Below are 20,433 nucleotides of genomic sequence, written 5' to 3'. Positions count from 1 at the left end.
TGACAGGGGAGTGACAGCCCCCAGCTCTGTCCCCATCACAGGTGTGTGACAGCCCCCAGCTCTCTCCCCATTACAGGTGAGTGACAGCCCCCTGCTCTCTCCCCATCACAGGTGTGTGACAGCCCCAAGCTCTCTCCCCATCACAGGTGTGTGACCGTTCCCAGGTGTCTCCATATCACAGATGCGTGACAATGCCCAGCTCTCTCACCTTCACAGGTGGGTGACAGACCCCAGCTCTCTCCCCGTCACAGTTATGTGACAGCCCCCAGCTGTCTCCGCATCACAGGTATGTGACAACCCCAAGCTCTCTCCCCATCACAGGTGTGTGACCGTTCCCAGGTGTCTCCATATCACAGATGCGTGACAATGCCCAGCTCTCTCACCTTCACAGGTGGGTGACAGACCCCAGCTCTCTCCCCATCACAGTTATGTGACAGCCCCCAGCTGTCTCCGCATCACAAGTGCTTGACAGCCCCCAACTCTCTCCCCATCATAGGTATGTGACAGCCACCAGCTTTCTCCACATCACAGGTGAGTGACAGCCCCCAGCACCCTTCCCAGTCACATGTATGTGACAGCCCCCAGCTCTCTCCCCATCACAGATGACTGACAGCCCCCATCTCTCTCCCCATCACAGGTAAGTGACAGCCCCAATATCTCTCCACATCACTTTTGTGTGACAACCCCCAGCACTCTCCCCATCACAGGTATGTGACAGCACACAGCTCTCTCCCCATTACAGGTGAGTGACAGCCCCCTGCTCTCTCCCCATCACAGGTGTGTGACAGCACACAGCTCTCTCCCCATTACAGGTGAGTGACAGCCCCCAGCTCTCTCCCCATCACAAGTGAGTGGCAGCCTCCAGCTCTCTCAACATCACAGGTATGTGACAACCGCCAGCTGTCTCAGCGACTCAGGTATGTGACAGTCCCCAATCTCTCTCCCCATCACAGGTGTGTGACAGCCCCCTGCTCTCTCCACATCACAGGTGAGTGACAGCGCCCAGCTCTCTCCCCATCACAGGTATCTGACTGCCCCCAGCTGTCTCCGCATCACAGGAGCCTGACAGCCCCCAACTCTCTCCCCATCACAGGTGAGTGACAGCGCCCAGCTCTCTCCCCATCACAGGTATCTGACAGCCCCCAGCTGTCTCCGCATCACAGGAGCCTGACAGCCCCCAACTCTCTCCCCATCACAGGTGTTTGACAGTCCCCATCTCTCTCACCATCAGAGGTGTGTGACAGCCCCCAGCTCTCTCCCCATAACAGGTGAGTGACAGCCCCCAGCTCTCTCCCATCACAGGTGTGCGACTGCCCCCAGCTCTCTCCCTATCACAAGTGAGTGACAGCCCCCTGCTTTCTCCCCATCACAGGTATGTGACAGCCCCCAGCTGTCTCCTCGTCACAGGTGCCTAACAGCCCCCACCTTTCTCCCCATCACAGGTATGTGTAAGACCCCAAATGTCTCCACTTCACAGTTATCTGAAAGACACCAGCTGTCTCCGCATCACAGGTATGTGACAGCCCCCAGGTCTCTCCCCATCACAGGTGAGTAAAAACCCCCAGCGCTCTCCCCATCACAGGTATGTGACAGCCCCCAGCTGTCTCCGCATCACAAGTGCTTGACACCCCTCCACTCTCTCCCCATCATAAGTATGTGATAGCCACCAGCTTTCTCCGCATCACAGGTGAGTGACAGCCCCCAGCACCCTTCCCAGTCACATGTATGTGACAGCCCCCAGCTCTCTCCCCATCACAGATGACTGACAGCCCCCATCTCTCTCCGCATCACAGGTATGTGACAGCACACAGCTCTCTCCCCATTACAGGTGAGTGACAGCCCCCTGCTCTCTCCCCATCACAGGTGTGTGACAGCACACAGCTCTCTCCCCATTACAGGTGAGTGACATCCCCCATCTCTCTTCCCATTACAGGTGAGTAACAACCCCCAGCGCTCTCCCCATCACAGGTATGTGACAGCCCCCAGCTGTCTCCGCATCACAAGTGCTTGACAGCCCCCCACTCTCTCCCCATCATAAGTATGTGATAGCCACCAGCTTTCTCCGCATCACAGGTGAGTGACAGCCCCCAGCACCCTTCCCAGTCACATGTATGTGACAGCCCCCAGCTCTCTCCCCATCACAGATGACTGACAGCCCCCATCTCTCTCCGCATCACAGGTATGTGACAGCACACAGCTCTCTCCCCATTACAGGTGAGTGACAGCCTCCTGCTCTCTCCCCATCACAGGTGTGTGACAGCACACAGCTCTCTCCCCATTACAGGTGAGTGACATCCCCCATCTCTCTTCCCATTACAGGTGAGTAAAAACCCCCAGCGCTCTCCCCATCACAGGTATGTGACAGCCCCCAGCTGTCTCCGCATCACAAGTGCTTGACAGCCCCCCACTCTCTCCCCATCATAGGTATGTGACAGCCACCAGCTTTCTCCGCATCACAGGTGAGTGACAGCCCCCAGCACCCTTCCCAGTCACATGTATGTGACAGCCCCCAGCTCTCTCCCCATCACAGATGACTAACAGCCCCCATCTCTCTCCCCATCACAGGTATGTGACAGCACACAGCTCTCTCCCCATTACAGGTGAGTGACAGCCCCCTGCTCTCTCCCCATCACAGGTGTGTGACAGCACACAGCTCTCTCCCCATTACAGTTGAGTGACAGACCCCTGCTCTCTCCCCATCACAGGTGTGTGACCGCCCCCAGGTCTCTCCCCATGACAGGGGAGTGACAGCCCCCAGCTCTCTCCCCGTCACAGGTATATGATAGGCCCCAGCTGTCTCCACATCACAGGTATGTGACAACCCCAAGCTCTCTCCCCATCACAGGTGTGTGACCGTCCCCATGTGTCTCCATATCACAGGTGCCTGACAATGCCCAGCTCTCTGACCTTCACAGGTGGGTGACAGACCCCAGCTCTCTCCCCATCACAGGTATGTGACAGTCCCCATCTCTCTCCCCAGCACAGGTGACTGACAGCCCCCAGCTCTCTCCCCATCACAGGTATGTGACAGCCCCCATCTCTCTCCCCAGCACAGGTGACTGACAGCCCCCAGCTCTCTCCCCATCACAGGTGATTGACATCCCCCATCTCTCTTCCCATTACAGGTGAGTAAAAACCCCCAGCGCTCTCCCCATCACAGGTATGTGACAGCCCCCAGCGGTGTCCGCCTCACAAGTGCGTGACAGCCCCCAACTCTCTCCCCATCACAGGTATATGACAGGCCCCAGCTGTCTCCACTTCACAGGTATATGACAGCCCCCAGCTGTCTCCCCATTATATGTGACAGCCCCCAGCTGTCTCCACAGAAGTGTTATGTGACAACCCCGACCTCTCTCCCCATCACAGGTGTGTGACCTTCCCCAGCTGTCTCCATATCACACGTACGAGACAACGCCCAGCTCTCTTCCATTTACAGGTGGGTGACAGCCCCCAGCTGTCTCCGCATCAGAGGAGCCTGACAGCCCCCAACTCTCTCCCCATCACAGGTATCTGACAGCCCCCATTGTCTCCACATCCCAGGTATGTGACAACCACTAGCTCTCTTCCCATCACAGGTGTTTGACAGTCCCCATGTCTCTCACCATCAGAGGTGTGCGACTGCCCCCAGCTCTCTCCCTATCACAAGTGAGTGACAGCCCCCTGCTTTCTCCCCATCACAGGTATGTGACAGCCCCCAGCTGTCTCCTCGTCACAGGTGCCTGACAGCCCCCACCTTTCTCCCCATCACAGGTACGTGTAAGCCCCCAAATGTCTCCACTTCACAGGTATCTGAAAGACACCAGCTGTCTCCGCATCACAGGTATGTGACAGCGCCCAGGTCTCTCCCCATCACAGGTGTTTGACAGCCCCCAGGTCTCTCCCCATGACAGGGGAGTGACAGCCCCCAGCTCTGTCCCCATCACAGGTGTGTGACAGCCCCCAGCTCTCTCCCCATTACAGGTGAGTGACAGCCCCCTGCTCTCTCCCCATCACAGGTGTGTGACAGCCCCAAGCTCTCTCCCCATCACAGGTGTGTGACCGTTCCCAGGTGTCTCCATATCACAGATGCGTGACAATGCCCAGCTCTCTCACCTTCACAGGTGGGAGACAGACCCCAGCTCTCTCCCCGTCACAGTTATGTGACAGCCCCCAGCTGTCTCCGCATCACAGGTATGTGACAACCCCAAGCTCTCTCCCCATCACAGGTGTGTGACCGTTCCCAGGTGTCTCCATATCACAGATGCGTGACAATGCCCAGCTCTCTCACCTTCACAGGTGGGTGACAGACCCCAGCTCTCTCCCCGTCAGAGTTATGTGACAGCCCCCAGCTGTCTCCGCATCACAAGTGCTTGACAGCCCCCAACTCTCTCCCCATCATAGGTATGTGACAGCCACCAGCTTTCTCCACATCACAGGTGAGTGACAGCCCCCAGCACCCTTCCCAGTCACATGTATGTGACAGCCCCCAGCTCTCTCCCCATCACAGATGACTGACAGCCCCCATCTCTCTCCCCATCACAGGTAAGTGACAGCCCCAATATCTCTCCACATCACTTTTGTGTGACAACCCCCAGCACTCTCCCCATCACAGGTATGTGACAGCACACAGCTCTCTCCCCATTACAGGTGAGTGACAGCCCCCTGCTCTCTCCCCATCACAGGTGTGCGACTGCCCCCAGCTCTCTTCCTATCACAAGTGCTTGACAGCCCCCCACTCTCTCCCCATCATAAGTATGTGATAGCCACCAGCTTTCTCCGCATCACAGGTGAGTGACAGCCCCCAGCACCCTTCCCAGTCACATGTATGTGACAGCCCCCAGCTCTCTCCCCATCACAGATGACTGACAGCCCCCATCTCTCTCCGCATCACAGGTATGTGACAGCACACAGCTCTCTCCGCATTACAGGTGAGTGACAGCCCCCTGCTCTCTCCCCATCACAGGTGTGTGACAGCACACAGCTCTCTCCCCATTACAGGTGAGTGACATCCCCCATCTCTCTTCCCATTACAGGTGAGTAAAAACCCCCAGCGCTCTCCCCATCACAGGTATGTGACAGCCCCCAGCTGTCTCCGCATCACAAGTGCTTGACAGCCCCCCACTCTCTCCCCATCATAGGTATGTGACAGCCACCAGCTTTCTCCACATCACAGGTGAGTGACAGCCCCCAGCACCCTTCCCAGTCACATGTATGTGACAGCCCCCAGCTCTCTCCCCATCACAGATGACTAACAGCACCCATCTCTCTCCCCATCACAGGTATGTGACAGCACACAGCTCTCTCCCCATTACAGGTGAGTGACAGCCCCCTGCTCTCTCCCCATCACAGGTGTGTGACAGCACACAGCTCTCTCCCCATTACAGGTGAGTGACAGACCCCTGCTCTCTCCCCATCACAGGTGTGTGACCGCCCCCAGGTCTCTCCCCGTGACAGGGGAGTGACAGCCCCCAGCTCTCTCCCCGTCACAGGTATATGATAGGCCCCAGCTGTCTCCACATCACAGGTATGTGACAACCCCAAGCTCTCTCCCCATCACAGGTGTGTGACCGTTCCCATGTGTCTCCATATCACAGGTGCGTGACAATGCCCAGCTCTCTGACCTTCACAGGTGGGTGACAGACCCCAGCTCTCTCCCCATCACAGGTATGTGACAGTCCCCATCTCTCTCCCCAGCACAGGTGAGTGACAGCCCCCAGCTCTCTCCCCATCACAGGTATCTGACAGCCCCCAGCTCTCTCCCCAGCACAGGTGTTTGACCGTCCCCAACTGTCTCTATATCACACGTGCGTGACAGCCCCAGCTCTCTCCCCATCACAGGTATGTGACAGCCCCCATCTCTCTCCCCAGCACAGGTGACTGACAGCCCCCAGCTCTCTCCCCATCACAGGTGATTGACATCCCCCATCTCTCTTCCCATTACAGGTGAGTAAAAACCCCCAGCGCTCTCCCCATCACAGGTATGTGACAGCCCCCAGCGGTCTCCGCCTCACAAGTGCGTGACAGCCCCCAACTCTCTCCCCATCACAGGTATATGACAGGCCCCAGCTGTCTCCACTTCACAGGTATATGACAGCCCCCAGCTGTCTCCCCATTATATGTGACAGCCCCCAGCTGTCTCCACAGAAGTGTTATGTGACAACCCCGACCTCTCTCCCCATCACAGGTGTGTGACCTTCCCCAGCTGTCTCCATATCACACGTACGAGACAACGCCCAGCTCTCTTCCATTTACAGGTGGGTGACAGCCCCCAGCTGTCTCCGCATCAGAGGAGCCTGACAGCCCCCAACTCTCTCCCCATCACAGGTATCTGACAGCCCCCATTGTCTCCACATCCCAGGTATGTGACAACCACTAGCTCTCTTCCCATCACAGGTGTTTGACAGTCCCCATGTCTCTCACCATCAGAGGTGTGCGACTGCCCCCAGCTCTCTCCCTATCACAAGTGAGTGACAGCCCCCTGCTTTCTCCCCATCACAGGTATGTGACAGCCCCCAGCTGTCTCCTCGTCACAGGTGCCTGACAGCCCCCACCTTTCTCCCCATCACAGGTACGTGTAAGCCCCCAAATGTCTCCAGTTCACAGGTATCTGAAAGACACCAGCTGTCTCCGCATCACAGGTATGTGACAGCGCCCAGGTCTCTCCCCATCACAGGTGTTTGACAGCCCCCAGGTCTCTCCCCATGACAGGGGAGTGACAGCCCCCAGCTCTGTCCCCATCACAGGTGTGTGACAGCCCCCAGCTCTCTCCCCATTACAGGTGAGTGACAGCCCCCTGCTCTCTCCCCATCACAGGTGTGTGACAGCCCCAAGCTCTCTCCCCATCACAGGTGTGTGACCGTTCCCAGGTGTCTCCATATCACAGATGCGTGACAATGCCCAGCTCTCTCACCTTCACAGGTGGGTGACAGACCCCAGCTCTCTCCCCGTCACAGTTATGTGACAGCCCCCAGCTGTCTCCGCATCACAGGTATGTGACAACCCCAAGCTCTCTCCCCATCACAGGTGTGTGACCGTTCCCAGGTGTCTCCATATCACAGATGCGTGACAATGCCCAGCTCTCTCACCTTCACAGGTGGGTGACAGACCCCAGCTCTCTCCCCATCACAGTTATGTGACAGCCCCCAGCTGTCTCCGCATCACAAGTGCTTGACAGCCCCCAACTCTCTCCCCATCATAGGTATGTGACAGCCACCAGCTTTCTCCACATCACAGGTGAGTGACAGCCCCCAGCACCCTTCCCAGTCACATGTATGTGACAGCCCCCAGCTCTCTCCCCATCACAGATGACTGACAGCCCCCATCTCTCTCCCCATCACAGGTAAGTGACAGCCCCAATATCTCTCCACATCACTTTTGTGTGACAACCCCCAGCACTCTCCCCATCACAGGTATGTGACAGCACACAGCTCTCTCCCCATTACAGGTGAGTGACAGCCCCCTGCTCTCTCCCCATCACAGGTGTGTGACAGCACACAGCTCTCTCCCCATTACAGGTGAGTGACAGCCCCCAGCTCTCTCCCCATCACAAGTGAGTGGCAGCCTCCAGCTCTCTCAACATCACAGGTATGTGACAACCGCCAGCTGTCTCAGCGACTCAGGTATGTGACAGTCCCCAATCTCTCTCCCCATCACAGGTGTGTGACAGCCCCCTGCTCTCTCCACATCACAGGTGAGTGACAGCGCCCAGCTCTCTCCCCATCACAGGTATCTGACTGCCCCCAGCTGTCTCCGCATCACAGGAGCCTGACAGCCCCCAACTCTCTCCCCATCACAGGTGAGTGACAGCGCCCAGCTCTCTCCCCATCACAGGTATCTGACAGCCCCCAGCTGTCTCCGCATCACAGGAGCCTGACAGCCCCCAACTCTCTCCCCATCACAGGTGTTTGACAGTCCCCATCTCTCTCACCATCAGAGGTGTGTGACAGCCCCCAGCTCTCTCCCCATAACAGGTGAGTGACAGCCCCCAGCTCTCTCCCATCACAGGTGTGCGACTGCCCCCAGCTCTCTCCCTATCACAAGTGAGTGACAGCCCCCTGCTTTCTCCCCATCACAGGTATGTGACAGCCCCCAGCTGTCTCCTCGTCACAGGTGCCTAACAGCCCCCACCTTTCTCCCCATCACAGGTATGTGTAAGACCCCAAATGTCTCCACTTCACAGTTATCTGAAAGACACCAGCTGTCTCCGCATCACAGGTATGTGACAGCCCCCAGGTCTCTCCCCATCACAGGTGAGTAAAAACCCCCAGCGCTCTCCCCATCACAGGTATGTGACAGCCCCCAGCTGTCTCCGCATCACAAGTGCTTGACACCCCTCCACTCTCTCCCCATCATAAGTATGTGATAGCCACCAGCTTTCTCCGCATCACAGGTGAGTGACAGCCCCCAGCACCCTTCCCAGTCACATGTATGTGACAGCCCCCAGCTCTCTCCCCATCACAGATGACTGACAGCCCCCATCTCTCTCCGCATCACAGGTATGTGACAGCACACAGCTCTCTCCCCATTACAGGTGAGTGACAGCCCCCTGCTCTCTCCCCATCACAGGTGTGTGACAGCACACAGCTCTCTCCCCATTACAGGTGAGTGACATCCCCCATCTCTCTTCCCATTACAGGTGAGTAACAACCCCCAGCGCTCTCCCCATCACAGGTATGTGACAGCCCCCAGCTGTCTCCGCATCACAAGTGCTTGACAGCCCCCCACTCTCTCCCCATCATAAGTATGTGATAGCCACCAGCTTTCTCCGCATCACAGGTGAGTGACAGCCCCCAGCACCCTTCCCAGTCACATGTATGTGACAGCCCCCAGCTCTCTCCCCATCACAGATGACTGACAGCCCCCATCTCTCTCCGCATCACAGGTATGTGACAGCACACAGCTCTCTCCCCATTACAGGTGAGTGACAGCCTCCTGCTCTCTCCCCATCACAGGTGTGTGACAGCACACAGCTCTCTCCCCATTACAGGTGAGTGACATCCCCCATCTCTCTTCCCATTACAGGTGAGTAAAAACCCCCAGCGCTCTCCCCATCACAGGTATGTGACAGCCCCCAGCTGTCTCCGCATCACAAGTGCTTGACAGCCCCCCACTCTCTCCCCATCATAGGTATGTGACAGCCACCAGCTTTCTCCGCATCACAGGTGAGTGACAGCCCCCAGCACCCTTCCCAGTCACATGTATGTGACAGCCCCCAGCTCTCTCCCCATCACAGATGACTAACAGCCCCCATCTCTCTCCCCATCACAGGTATGTGACAGCACACAGCTCTCTCCCCATTACAGGTGAGTGACAGCCCCCTGCTCTCTCCCCATCACAGGTGTGTGACAGCACACAGCTCTCTCCCCATTACAGTTGAGTGACAGACCCCTGCTCTCTCCCCATCACAGGTGTGTGACCGCCCCCAGGTCTCTCCCCATGACAGGGGAGTGACAGCCCCCAGCTCTCTCCCCGTCACAGGTATATGATAGGCCCCAGCTGTCTCCACATCACAGGTATGTGACAACCCCAAGCTCTCTCCCCATCACAGGTGTGTGACCGTCCCCATGTGTCTCCATATCACAGGTGCCTGACAATGCCCAGCTCTCTGACCTTCACAGGTGGGTGACAGACCCCAGCTCTCTCCCCATCACAGGTATGTGACAGCCCCCATCTCTCTCCCCAGCACAGGTGACTGACAGCCCCCAGCTCTCTCCCCATCACAGGTGATTGACATCCCCCATCTCTCTTCCCATTACAGGTGAGTAAAAACCCCCAGCGCTCTCCCCATCACAGGTATGTGACAGCCCCCAGCGGTGTCCGCCTCACAAGTGCGTGACAGCCCCCAACTCTCTCCCCATCACAGGTATATGACAGGCCCCAGCTGTCTCCACTTCACAGGTATATGACAGCCCCCAGCTGTCTCCCCATTATATGTGACAGCCCCCAGCTGTCTCCACAGAAGTGTTATGTGACAACCCCGACCTCTCTCCCCATCACAGGTGTGTGACCTTCCCCAGCTGTCTCCATATCACACGTACGAGACAACGCCCAGCTCTCTTCCATTTACAGGTGGGTGACAGCCCCCAGCTGTCTCCGCATCAGAGGAGCCTGACAGCCCCCAACTCTCTCCCCATCACAGGTATCTGACAGCCCCCATTGTCTCCACATCCCAGGTATGTGACAACCACTAGCTCTCTTCCCATCACAGGTGTTTGACAGTCCCCATGTCTCTCACCATCAGAGGTGTGCGACTGCCCCCAGCTCTCTCCCTATCACAAGTGAGTGACAGCCCCCTGCTTTCTCCCCATCACAGGTATGTGACAACCGCCAGCTGTCTCAGCGACTCAGGTATGTGACAGTCCCCAATCTCTCTCCCCATCACAGGTGTGTGACAGCTCCCTGCTCTCTCCACATCACAGGTGAGTGACAGCGCCCAGCTCTCTCCCCATCACAGGTATCTGACAGCCCTCAGCTGTCTCCACATCATAGGTATGTGACAACCACTAGCTCTTTTCCCATCACAGGTGTTTGACAGTCCCCATCTCTCTCACCATCAGAGGTGTGTGACAGCCCCCAGCTCTCTCCCCATCACAGGTGAGTGACAGCCCCAGCTCTCTCCCATCACAGGTGTGCGACTGCCCCCAGCTCTCTCCCTATCACAAGTGAGTGACAGCCCCCTGCTTTCTCCCCATTACAGGTATGTGTCAGCCCCCAACTGTCTCCACTTCACAAGTATCTGAAAGACACCAGCTGTCTCCGCATCACAGGTATGTGACAGCCCCCAGGTCTCTCCCCATCACAGGTGTTTGACAGTCCCCATCTCTTTCCCCATCACAGGTGTGTGACAGCCCCCAGCTCTCTCCCCATTACAGGTGAGTAACAGCCCCCAGCTCTCTCTCCATCACAGGTGTGTGACAGTCCCAAGGTCTCTCCCCATGACAGGGGAGTGACAGCCCCCAACTCTCTCCCCATCATAGGTATGTGACAGCCGCCATCTGTCTCTGCATCACAGGTTTTTGACAGCCCCCAACTCTCTCCCCATCTCAGGTATGTTACAGCCCACAGCTGTCTCCACATCACAGGTATGAAACAGCCACCAGCTCTCTCCGCATCACAGGTGAGTGACAGCCACCAGCTCTCTCCCCATCACAGGTATGTGACAGCCCCCGTTGTCTCCACATCACAGGTATGTGACAACCACTAGCTCTCTTCCCATTACAGGTGTTTGACAGTCCCCACCTCTCTCACCATCAGAGGTGTGTGACAGCCCCCTGATCTCTCCCCATAACAGGTTAGTGACACCCCCAGCTCTCGCCCCATCACAGTTGAGTGACAGCCCCCAGCTCTCTCCCATCACAGGTGTGCGACTGCCCCCAGCTCTCTCCCTATCACAAGTGAGTGACAGCCCCCTGCTTTCTCCCCATCACAGGTATGTGTCAGCCCCCAACTCTCTCCACTTCACAGGTATCTGAAAGACACCAGCTGTCTCCGCATCACAGGTATGTGACAGCCCCCAGGTCTCTCCCCATCACAGGTGTTTGACAGTCCCCATCTCTTTCCCCATCACAGGTGTGTGACAGACCCCAGCTCTCTCCCTATTACAGGTGAGTGACATCCCCCAGCTCTCTCTCCATCACAGGTGTGTGACAGTCCCAAGGTCTCTCCCCATGACAGGGGAGTGACAGCCCCCAACTCTCTCCCCATCACAGGTATGTTACAACCCACAGCTGTCTCCACATCACAGGTATGAAACAGCCACCAGCTCTCTCCGCATCACAGGTATGTGACAGCCACCAGCTCTCTCCCCATCACAGGTGTTTGACAGTCCCCATCTATCTCCCCATCACACGTATGTGACAGCCCCCAGCTCTCTCCCCATCACAGGTGAGTGACAGCCGCCAGCTGTCTCCGCATCACAGGAGCCTGACAGCCCCCAACTCTCTCCCCATCACAGGTATGTGACAGCCCCCATTGTCTCCACATCACAGGTATGTGACAACCACTAGCTCTCTTCCCATTACAGGTGTTTGACAGTCCCCACCTCTCTCACCATCAGAGGTGTGTGACAGCCCCCTGATCTCTCCCCATTACAGGTGAGTGACAGCCCCAGCTCTCTCCCCATCACAGGTGAGTGACAGCCCCCAGCTCTCTCCCATCACAGGTGTGCGACTGCCCCCAGCTCGCTCCCTATCACAAGTGAGTGACAGCCCCCTGCTTTCTCCCCATCACAGGTATGTGTCAGCCCCCAACTCTCTCCACTTCACAGGTATCTGAAAGACACCTGCTGTCTCCGCATCACAGGTATGTGACAGCCCCCAGGTCTCTCCCCATCACAGGTGTTTGACAGTCCCCATCTCTTTCCCCATCACAGGTGTGTGACAGACCCCAGCTCTCTCCCCAACGCAGGTATGTGAAAGTACCCAACTCTCTCCCCATCACAGGTATTTAACAGCCCCCATCTCTCTCCCCATCACAGGTGAGTGACAGCCCCTAGCTCTCTCCCCATCACAGGTGTGTGACAGCCCCCAGCTGTCTCCGCATCACAGGTGCGTGAGAGCCCCCAGCTCTCTCCCCATCATAGGTATGTGACAGCCCCCAGCTCTCTCCGCATCACAGGTATGTGACAGCCCCCAGCTCTCTCCCCATCATAGGTGTTTGTCAGTCCCCAGGTCTCTCCCCATCACAGCTCTGTGACAGCCCCCAGCTCTCTCCCCATCACAGGTGAGTGACAGCCCCCAGCTGTCTCCCCATCATAGGTATGTGACAGCCCCCAGCTGTGTCCCCATCAAAGGTATGTGACAGGCCCCATCTTTCTCCGCGTCACAGGTCCCTGACAGCCCCCAACTCTCTCCCCATCACAGGTATGTGACAGCCCCCAGCTCTCTCCACATCTCAGGTATGTGACAGCCCCCAGCCGTCTCCACATCACAGTTATGTGACTGCCCCCAACTGTCTCCCCATCACAGGGATGTGATAGCCCCCAGCTGTCTTCCCGTCACAGGGGTGTGACAGCCCCCAGCTCTCTCCCTATCACAGGTGTGTGACAGCCCCCCTTCTCTTCTGGCCACCACTCCCCCATTTGGCCACAGCCTCCTCCTTCCCGATCCCCCACAAAATCCTCACATCTATTCACTTTTCCCTGGGACCCAAACTTCCCCAATGTAAGGCATAGTCACAGCCAAGCCTTGTTCTCGAGAACAGAGGGTTCGCCGGGCTGCTAAGCTCCGTGCTCTTCTACAGAACATATCTTCCATGGATTCTGTCTCTACATGGCTTTGTGTCCTTGATCCTGTCACTAGATCCCTTAGGATCTCAGACCGCTGTCCTACAAAACTAGACCAGACCCAATGCCCTCTAAAGCCCCTTCTATTTCTGAGACCATGATTCTATGTGTTTTCTCCACAGTAGTGTCCCCCGGTCCTCTCTGTGACCCTTTTGTTTACCGTGTGAAGGTTCAGGGTCATACAGGTGTTCTGTTGTTCCTCCCTCTGCATCTTCAGGTGAGGCCACACACCTGTGTCTTGTCGACACCTCCCCCGAAAGGTTTCCCTGTCTTTGTCCTCTCCTATATGAAGGTCATGAATGAATCACCAATCCCCAAATTCCCTGGCAAATGCCGGTGCTATCAGACAGAGCCTGTGAAAACAGCCTAAATCAAGCCTGTCTTTGCAGAAGAGATTTCCGACTTAACCATGCAGATTGCGGAAATGAGCAAGAATCTTCAGGAAGTGGAGAAGACCAGGAAGCAAGTGCAGCAAGAAAAGTCAGACCTCCAGGCTGCCCTGGAAGAGGTGGAGGCACGTGTCTGGAATGTGAAGGAGGGCGGGGCGCTGAGGAAGGGGACTAGACCACCCCCAGGGGCCCTTCCTGCAGGAGGCACTGGGGCTCCAATGGGAAGAATCCAGCCCCACCCCCGCCCTGGGGGGGGACCAGCTGCTCTCTGCTGCCTTGCCTCATGAGTGTTCTCTAGTCCATCGTATTTCTCCTATTGAATAAATAAACTTGTTCATTATGTCCTCAACGTCTTCCTCTCAGAAAGCAAGAACTCAATCACCAAACAAACATCCTGAGAGCCAGCTCAGAATCCCTTAGTTTTAACAGAGAGTTATACACGGTCATCTTTGGCTGCTGGGAATTCTGTGTGGTCCAAAGAGTGCAGGATCCTGATGCTATCACCAGCTGTGGCCAGTGAGGGGCGGATGCTTAAGAGGGTATAGGGAAATTTGCACTATGCAGGATAACAGGAGAGCAATTCCTCTGTCTTTCTCTGTCTTTTTTGAGCAGAGGTTGGCTCCTGACTTATGGTCACTATTTAAAAAGACACAGTAATCAAAATTTTTACTAATTGAAAACAATGCTCTGTCCTTCTCAAGACATAAGATTGTTAACAACAAAGCTTCAGTTCTAGTTTCATTACTAGTAACAAGTTGGGAGCAAACTGTTTGACCTTTTTGAGTACTGTTCTATTTATTTGTAAAATGAGCCTAATAATACCCTTTTTATCCTAATGGAGATGAAAAACCTCATTCAAGAAGGTGGCTGCCCCCGGCAATCCCAATCACTCCTTTACTTTTATCAGGGTTCCTTGAAGCATGAAGAGGGCAAGATTTTGCGTGTCCAGCTAGAGTTGAACCAGCTGAAATCTGAGCTTGACCGCAAGATCACTGAGAAGGAAGAAGAAATCGAGCAGCTGAAAAGAAACAGCCAGCGGGCAGCAAAGGCCATGCAAAGCGTGCTGGATGCTGAGATCCGGAGCCGGAATGTTGCTCTGAGGCTGAAGAAGAAGATGGAGAGAGACCTCAGTGAGATGGAGATTCAGCTGGGCCACTCCAACCGCCAGGTGGCAGAGACCCAGAAACACCTGTGCTCAGTCCAGAGCCAGCTCAAGGTGAGTGCACGGCCCCTGGAGGACCTGGCGGGACCTCAGCCTGCCCTGGGCTTCGGTCTCACCCCTGGTTTCTCTTGAAGGACTCCCAGCTGCATCTGGATGACGCCCTGAGGAGCAGCGAGGATCTCAGGGAGCAGCTGGCCCTCGTGGAGCGCAGGAATGGCCTCTCGCTGGAGGAGCCGGAGGAGAGGAAGGTGGCCCTGGCGCGGACGGAGCGCACCCGCAAGCTGGCGGAGCACGAGCTGCTGGAGGCCAGCGACCGCGTGCAGCTCCTTCACCCCCCCCCCCCCGTGTGTCCGTCCTCACTCCACTCTGGGTCCACCCTGGAGGCAGGCAGGACCCAGGCTTGACGGAGAGGAGTTCCCACCGCTCCTTCCAGGCTAGTGGTCAAGACAAACTTTCATTAGGCCTAGTTCTCGGAATAACTTGGTCTCTAGATGGACAGATTGCTGAGCTTTCTTTTATCTGAAGATAAAAGATCATGGGGAAATCAGAGCAAGGCATGACAAATTATTGCATAAAAGGGCTGGAAAAGGCTTCACAGAGGCAGTAACATTTAAGCTGCAAGCTTAGAAAATTAGGATTGTCTTTTGAAATAATTACTTTTAGGAAAGTTAAAGAATTCCTTGTTTCATTTTCTATTTTTTTGGACCACACCACATGGCATACGGGATCTTAGTTCCCCAACCAGGGATCGAACCCGCGCCCTGCACGGTGGAAACACAAAGCCCTAATCACTGGACCGCCAGGAAATTCCCCCAAAATTCCTTGCTTTAAAAACTATTTTTTGAATTAGCCAAAAAACTAGAAAAATACCAACCATATTGTTAGCATTTTGGGATCTCCTATTCTAGGCTCTTATTTCTATACATAAATATGATATTTTCTGTAAACGTGATCAATCCTTTTGCAACTTTTTTTCATTTAACAACGTGTTGTGAACATATTTCTATATGTTAAAATAGTTTTCTAGGATACGGTTCTTTCATGGCAGAAAAGCCGTCCATTGTAGTTGTGTATTACGGCACATTTATGTAATCAGGCTTGTACGGCTGGATATTTTTACACTGTTCCCAATAAAAATGTTTGTGATTAGAAGATTGTATGACTAACTTCTTCATAACTAAATTTTCACATATATCCATGATTACTATTTCCTTAATATTCCTAAAAGTAAGTAAATTCCTGGAAGTATATATTCATGGTCAAAACAGCAAAGACATTTATGATATGTTGTAAACTGTTCTTTAACAAAGTTGTCCCAATTTTCACTCCCATGGGGAAAATAAGTGAGAGTGCTTAGCTATTATTTTTTTTTAATCTTCACCGATTTTATGGTTGAAAATGCCTCATTTTAAAAATTCTTATTTCTTTGATTACTAATGAGGTGGAACATTTTGTCGTCTTTGTTGGCTATTTGTATTTCTTCTGGAGTGTCTTAGCTATTTGTACTTTTGCCCTTTTTTCTTAATGATTTGTCTTTTTTACATATTAAGGAAGGAAATATTTTTTCAGTAATGCACATTGCAAATGTTTCCTCGTTTGTCATCATCCTAACAACTCTGTACAATGTTTTTTTTTTTTTTTTTAGAAATTCACGTTCTTTTATTTATTTATTTATGGCTGTGTTGGGTCTTCGTTTCTGTGCGAGGGCTTTCTCTAGTTGTGGCAAGTGGGGACCACTCTTCATCGCGGTGCGCGGGCCTCTCACCATCGCAGCCTCTCTTGTTGCGGAGCACAGGCTCCAGACGCGCATGCTCAGTAATTGTGGCTCACGGGCCCAGTTGCTCCGTGGCATGTGGGATCTTCCTGGACCAGGGCTCGAACCCGTGTCCCCTGCATTGGCAGGCAGACTCTCAACCACTGCGCCACCAGGGAAGCCCTGTACAATGTTTTGATCATGAGAATTATTTTTCATTTCACATAGTTATGTCAACCATTTCCTTGTTCCAGCACCTTTAACTAAATAATTTATCCTTCCTCAAATATTTGAATGTCCACATTTATCATTTACTCAATTCTTTTATGTACAATTCTCGGGCCTGTTTTGGGATATCTGTCTATCAAAAATGAAAGTCTTTTTAATTTTTTTTCACCTGTATGAAAAATAAGAAATGGAACGTTCTCGAGCGTGACTTCTTTCCCCACCCAACCCTCTCCCTTCCAATCGTTGTAAGTGTCCAAATGTAGCCCGAACCTCTTATCTAATTTTTCTTGTAGAACACGTGCCTGATAAATACCAAGAAAAAACTGGAAGCTGACATAGCCCAATGCCAGGCAGAGGTGGAGAAGTCTATCCAGGAGTCCAAAAATGCAGAGGAGAAGGCCAAGAAGGCCGTCACGGATGTGCGCTCCATTCTTTCTTATCAGAGGTGCTGTCTGGAGATAAGAAAGGGGCTTCTACGCCGCCCCTTTGGGACCTGCAAGTAGGCTTCCTCTCCGCACCCCCGCATTCAGTCAGTGGTGGCTTCCCGGAGAGATGGAAGGAGGCGGAGCCTCAGCAGAGGCAAAGCGGGAGGGGAACCGCGCAGCATCAGCGGTGGCTGCGGCAAGGAGGAAAGCATCAGCGTGCCTAGTGCCAGCCTCACAGCGCCCTCCGTGTGCCCGCATAGGAGGGGTGGGTGGCCCACTGATGCCTCTTGTGAACTTAACCAGGCGGCCATGATGGCCGAGGAGCTGACAGAGAAGGAGCAGGACACCAGCGCCCACCTGGAGCGGACGAAGAAGAACCTGGAGCAGACGGTGAAGGACCTGCAGCACCGCCTGGACGAGGCTGAGCAGCTGGCCCTGAAGGGCGGCAAGAAGCAGAAGCACATCCAGAAGCTGGAGGCCAGGGTGGGTCTCTCAATCTCTCTGAATCCGGGAAGTGAAAACGGCACTCCCCGATCCGTCTCTCTTCTTGTATATTGACTCCCATCCTTATCCTGTGGCTGGGGACAGCCACCCAATATCGTCAGTAGGTCCTGAGTTAATTAACATCCCCCAAGACTGACTATATAAGTATCTTTCTTGATTGTAGGTATGTGAGCTTGAAGGAGAGGTTGAAAGTGAGCAGAAACGTAATGCTGAGGCTGTTAAAGGTTTGCGGAAACACGAGAGAAGAGTAAAGGAACTCATCTACCAGGTAAGGGGAAGAGCTTTCTAGAATATCCAGACTTCCTGCACAAAGGGAAATTGAAAACCTGGTGACTATGTGGTACTCACAAATAGCTACATGTTAACTCGATATACATAAGGGGCAAATGACACAATCACCTATCACAGACCCTTTCCTAAGCTAGGAAAATCAGGAAGGCCTTTAGAAAATCGTGTAAGTGAGGAAAGAATACAGGTTTCAAAGACAGATAAACTGGTGTTAGTCCTACTTTGGCCTCTTACTTTTTAAACTCGGATAGGTTACCTAACACTCTCAACCTTAATTCATCACCTGTAAAATAGAATAAAAACATCTACTCACCAGAGTAGGGAGGTAAGGATTAGAGACGTGTATAACTCTCCAATATAGTGCCTGCACACAGTGGACATTTAACAAGAGTGGCTACTGTTAATACTATGAAGGAAGCCTCAGAGTTGACCACATTTACCCCAGGCCCACCTGCCATCATATCAAAGTGATTTACTTCACCACCTGTAGTGGGTTGATTTTGTTGGATTCAATGCAGACCATTTTTTTCAAACTTCCAGACCGAGGAAGACCGCAAGAATGTTCTCAGGCTGCAAGACCTGGTAGATAAATTACAGGCAAAGGTGAAATCATACAAGAGACAAGCTGAGGAGGCTGCAAGTATCTTTAAGCCCTTGAGGGAAGAAGAAAACTTCTTTGGGGGTAGAAAGTATATTAAGAGAATGTGTTAATGAGAAAGAAAGAGACCAAGTAAGAATATGTCATTCTTATTTTAAGAGAGATGATATAAATATGAATTTACCCCCAAATCCTAATTATAGAATAAGACCTCAAGACGAGATATTTTTATTATTAAGCAATTTGTAGGGATTGGGGGGAAAAAAGCAAATTCCAAATAACCCACCTTACTTGATAGCTGCAAAGAATATCCAGCAGAAAATCTAACACCATGATAAATATTCCTCTCCCTCTAGAAATGCACAAAATCAATTGTTCCCAAAAGTCAAACAGAAATCTTTTACCCCAGCTGACTTCTTCCCTCACTACCACTGTCATCAGCAGGGACTTATCCCTGCACATTCGCTGTAGCAAATTAGGATGTGTTGAAAGATTCTCCAGCTTCACTTTTCCTGGTTGTTCCCCACTCTTCCAGACACAATGTAAGAGGTGGGTAAGAGGTAAGAAAAGGGAACACGAAAGGGAGAGGCACGAATGGTAGTAAGTGCAACCAACAAAGGGCATACTTTCTTCCTATTCCCATCCCCCCACCCGCAGCGTCTCTGTATACCAGAGTCAAAATATATGGCAAAAACATTTCAACGGGGATTTTCCCGAAGTCAGAATTTGACCTTACATTTACTGTCTAACCTCTGTGAGCGAGCGCACGTGGGTCTCTTCCTCCTTTCCACTCAGTCCATACATCGTAAATAGACTTCACGTATACATGGGTTTGACATAATGAGCTCGTCTCTTCCATTTCAAAACTATTTCTTCTTCCATGCTTTAGAGTAAAAAATGTAATTGAAGTTACAAGTTCTGTCTGGATTTGAAATCAGATATGACAAACAAACCGTAAGAAGGAAATATCTGAGTTGAGGAAATAATCCTGTTTGTGACAAGTGCAGTGAGAACCACAAAGTCTAACTCTCACAACTTTATTCTTAGGAGGAGCAATCCAACGCTAATCTTGCCAAATTCCACAAGCTCCAGCACGAGCTGGAGGAGGCTGAGGAACGGGCTGACATTGCCGAGTCCCAGGTCAACAAGCTGCGGGTGAAGAGCCGGGAGATTCACACACAAGTCAGTGCAGAGTGAACACATCTGCCTGATGCTGCCAAGGGGCTGAAGAAATGCACAACATGTGCTATTTTGGGTCACTTGCTTTGTGATGTTTTTCTCTTCATGTTGAATAAATAAAAACTACAGTGAACTGATAAACTGAACCAGACTCATTTATTTCCAAAATTATTTATTCTCAAACCCAGTTCTCACCTAGCTATTATTTTTTTAACATTATATATGGCTTTGTGGAACATTCAATATCTGTACCTGCCTCACCACCCAGCATCCCCTTTCCCATCTCCAGCTCCACCACACACACACACAATTATCTTCTACTGGACTTAATTTTATTAAGTCTCTCTAGACTGTTACAAATGACTAAGGAAACCACTCACTGAGGTTACGCCTTCAGACAGGACACACTCATGCACCCACTCCACAGGTGGTTACTGAGCATCTACTATGCGCCGGGCACTGCTCTCAGTACTATGGGAATAGCAGTGAACAAAGCATAGTTCCCTCCCTCTGGGAACTTATATTCTGCAAGGAAAGAAAGGCAGTCAACAAATAAGAAGCTGTGTCTACTATATTTAAAATAGATAATCAATCAACAAGAACCTACTGTACAGCACAGGGAACTCGGCTCAGTATTCTGTAATAA

General features: G+C 52.9%; 1 protein-coding gene across 1 annotated transcript; it reads left to right on the top strand.

Annotated features, from left to right (window-relative positions):
- The first annotated feature begins 14,485 nt into the window (after positions 1–14,485).
- On the top strand, positions 14,486–19,913 carry LOC103001365 (myosin-8-like). Its single transcript, XM_057551373.1, has 7 exons — positions 14,486–14,866; positions 14,947–15,156; positions 17,087–17,212; positions 17,522–17,701; positions 17,886–17,990; positions 18,551–18,646; positions 19,656–19,913. Exons 1-7 carry the CDS (start codon positions 14,486–14,488, stop codon positions 19,803–19,805), a joined length of 1,248 nt encoding a protein of 415 aa, XP_057407356.1. The 3' UTR covers positions 19,806–19,913.
- Positions 19,914–20,433: the final 520 nt, after the last annotated feature.

This window comes from Balaenoptera acutorostrata, chromosome 8, assembly GCF_949987535.1.
Source record: "Balaenoptera acutorostrata chromosome 8, mBalAcu1.1, whole genome shotgun sequence".
Classification (NCBI taxonomy): Eukaryota; Metazoa; Chordata; class Mammalia; order Artiodactyla; family Balaenopteridae; genus Balaenoptera; species Balaenoptera acutorostrata.
Note: the sequence above shows the minus strand (reverse complement) of the source record. Positions and strands in the feature narration are given on the sequence as shown.

Coding starts and splice junctions, on each gene's coding strand:
- LOC103001365 (XM_057551373.1), top strand. CDS start 14,486: ATGGAGATGAAAAACCTCATTCAAGAAGGTGGCTGCCCCCGGCAATCC. Junction 15,157..17,086: donor TCCTTCACCCCCCCCCCCCC/GTGTGTCCGTCC, acceptor TTTTTCTTGTAG/AACACGTGCCTGATAAATAC. Junction 17,702..17,885: donor TCCAGAAGCTGGAGGCCAGG/GTGGGTCTCTCA, acceptor TCTTGATTGTAG/GTATGTGAGCTTGAAGGAGA.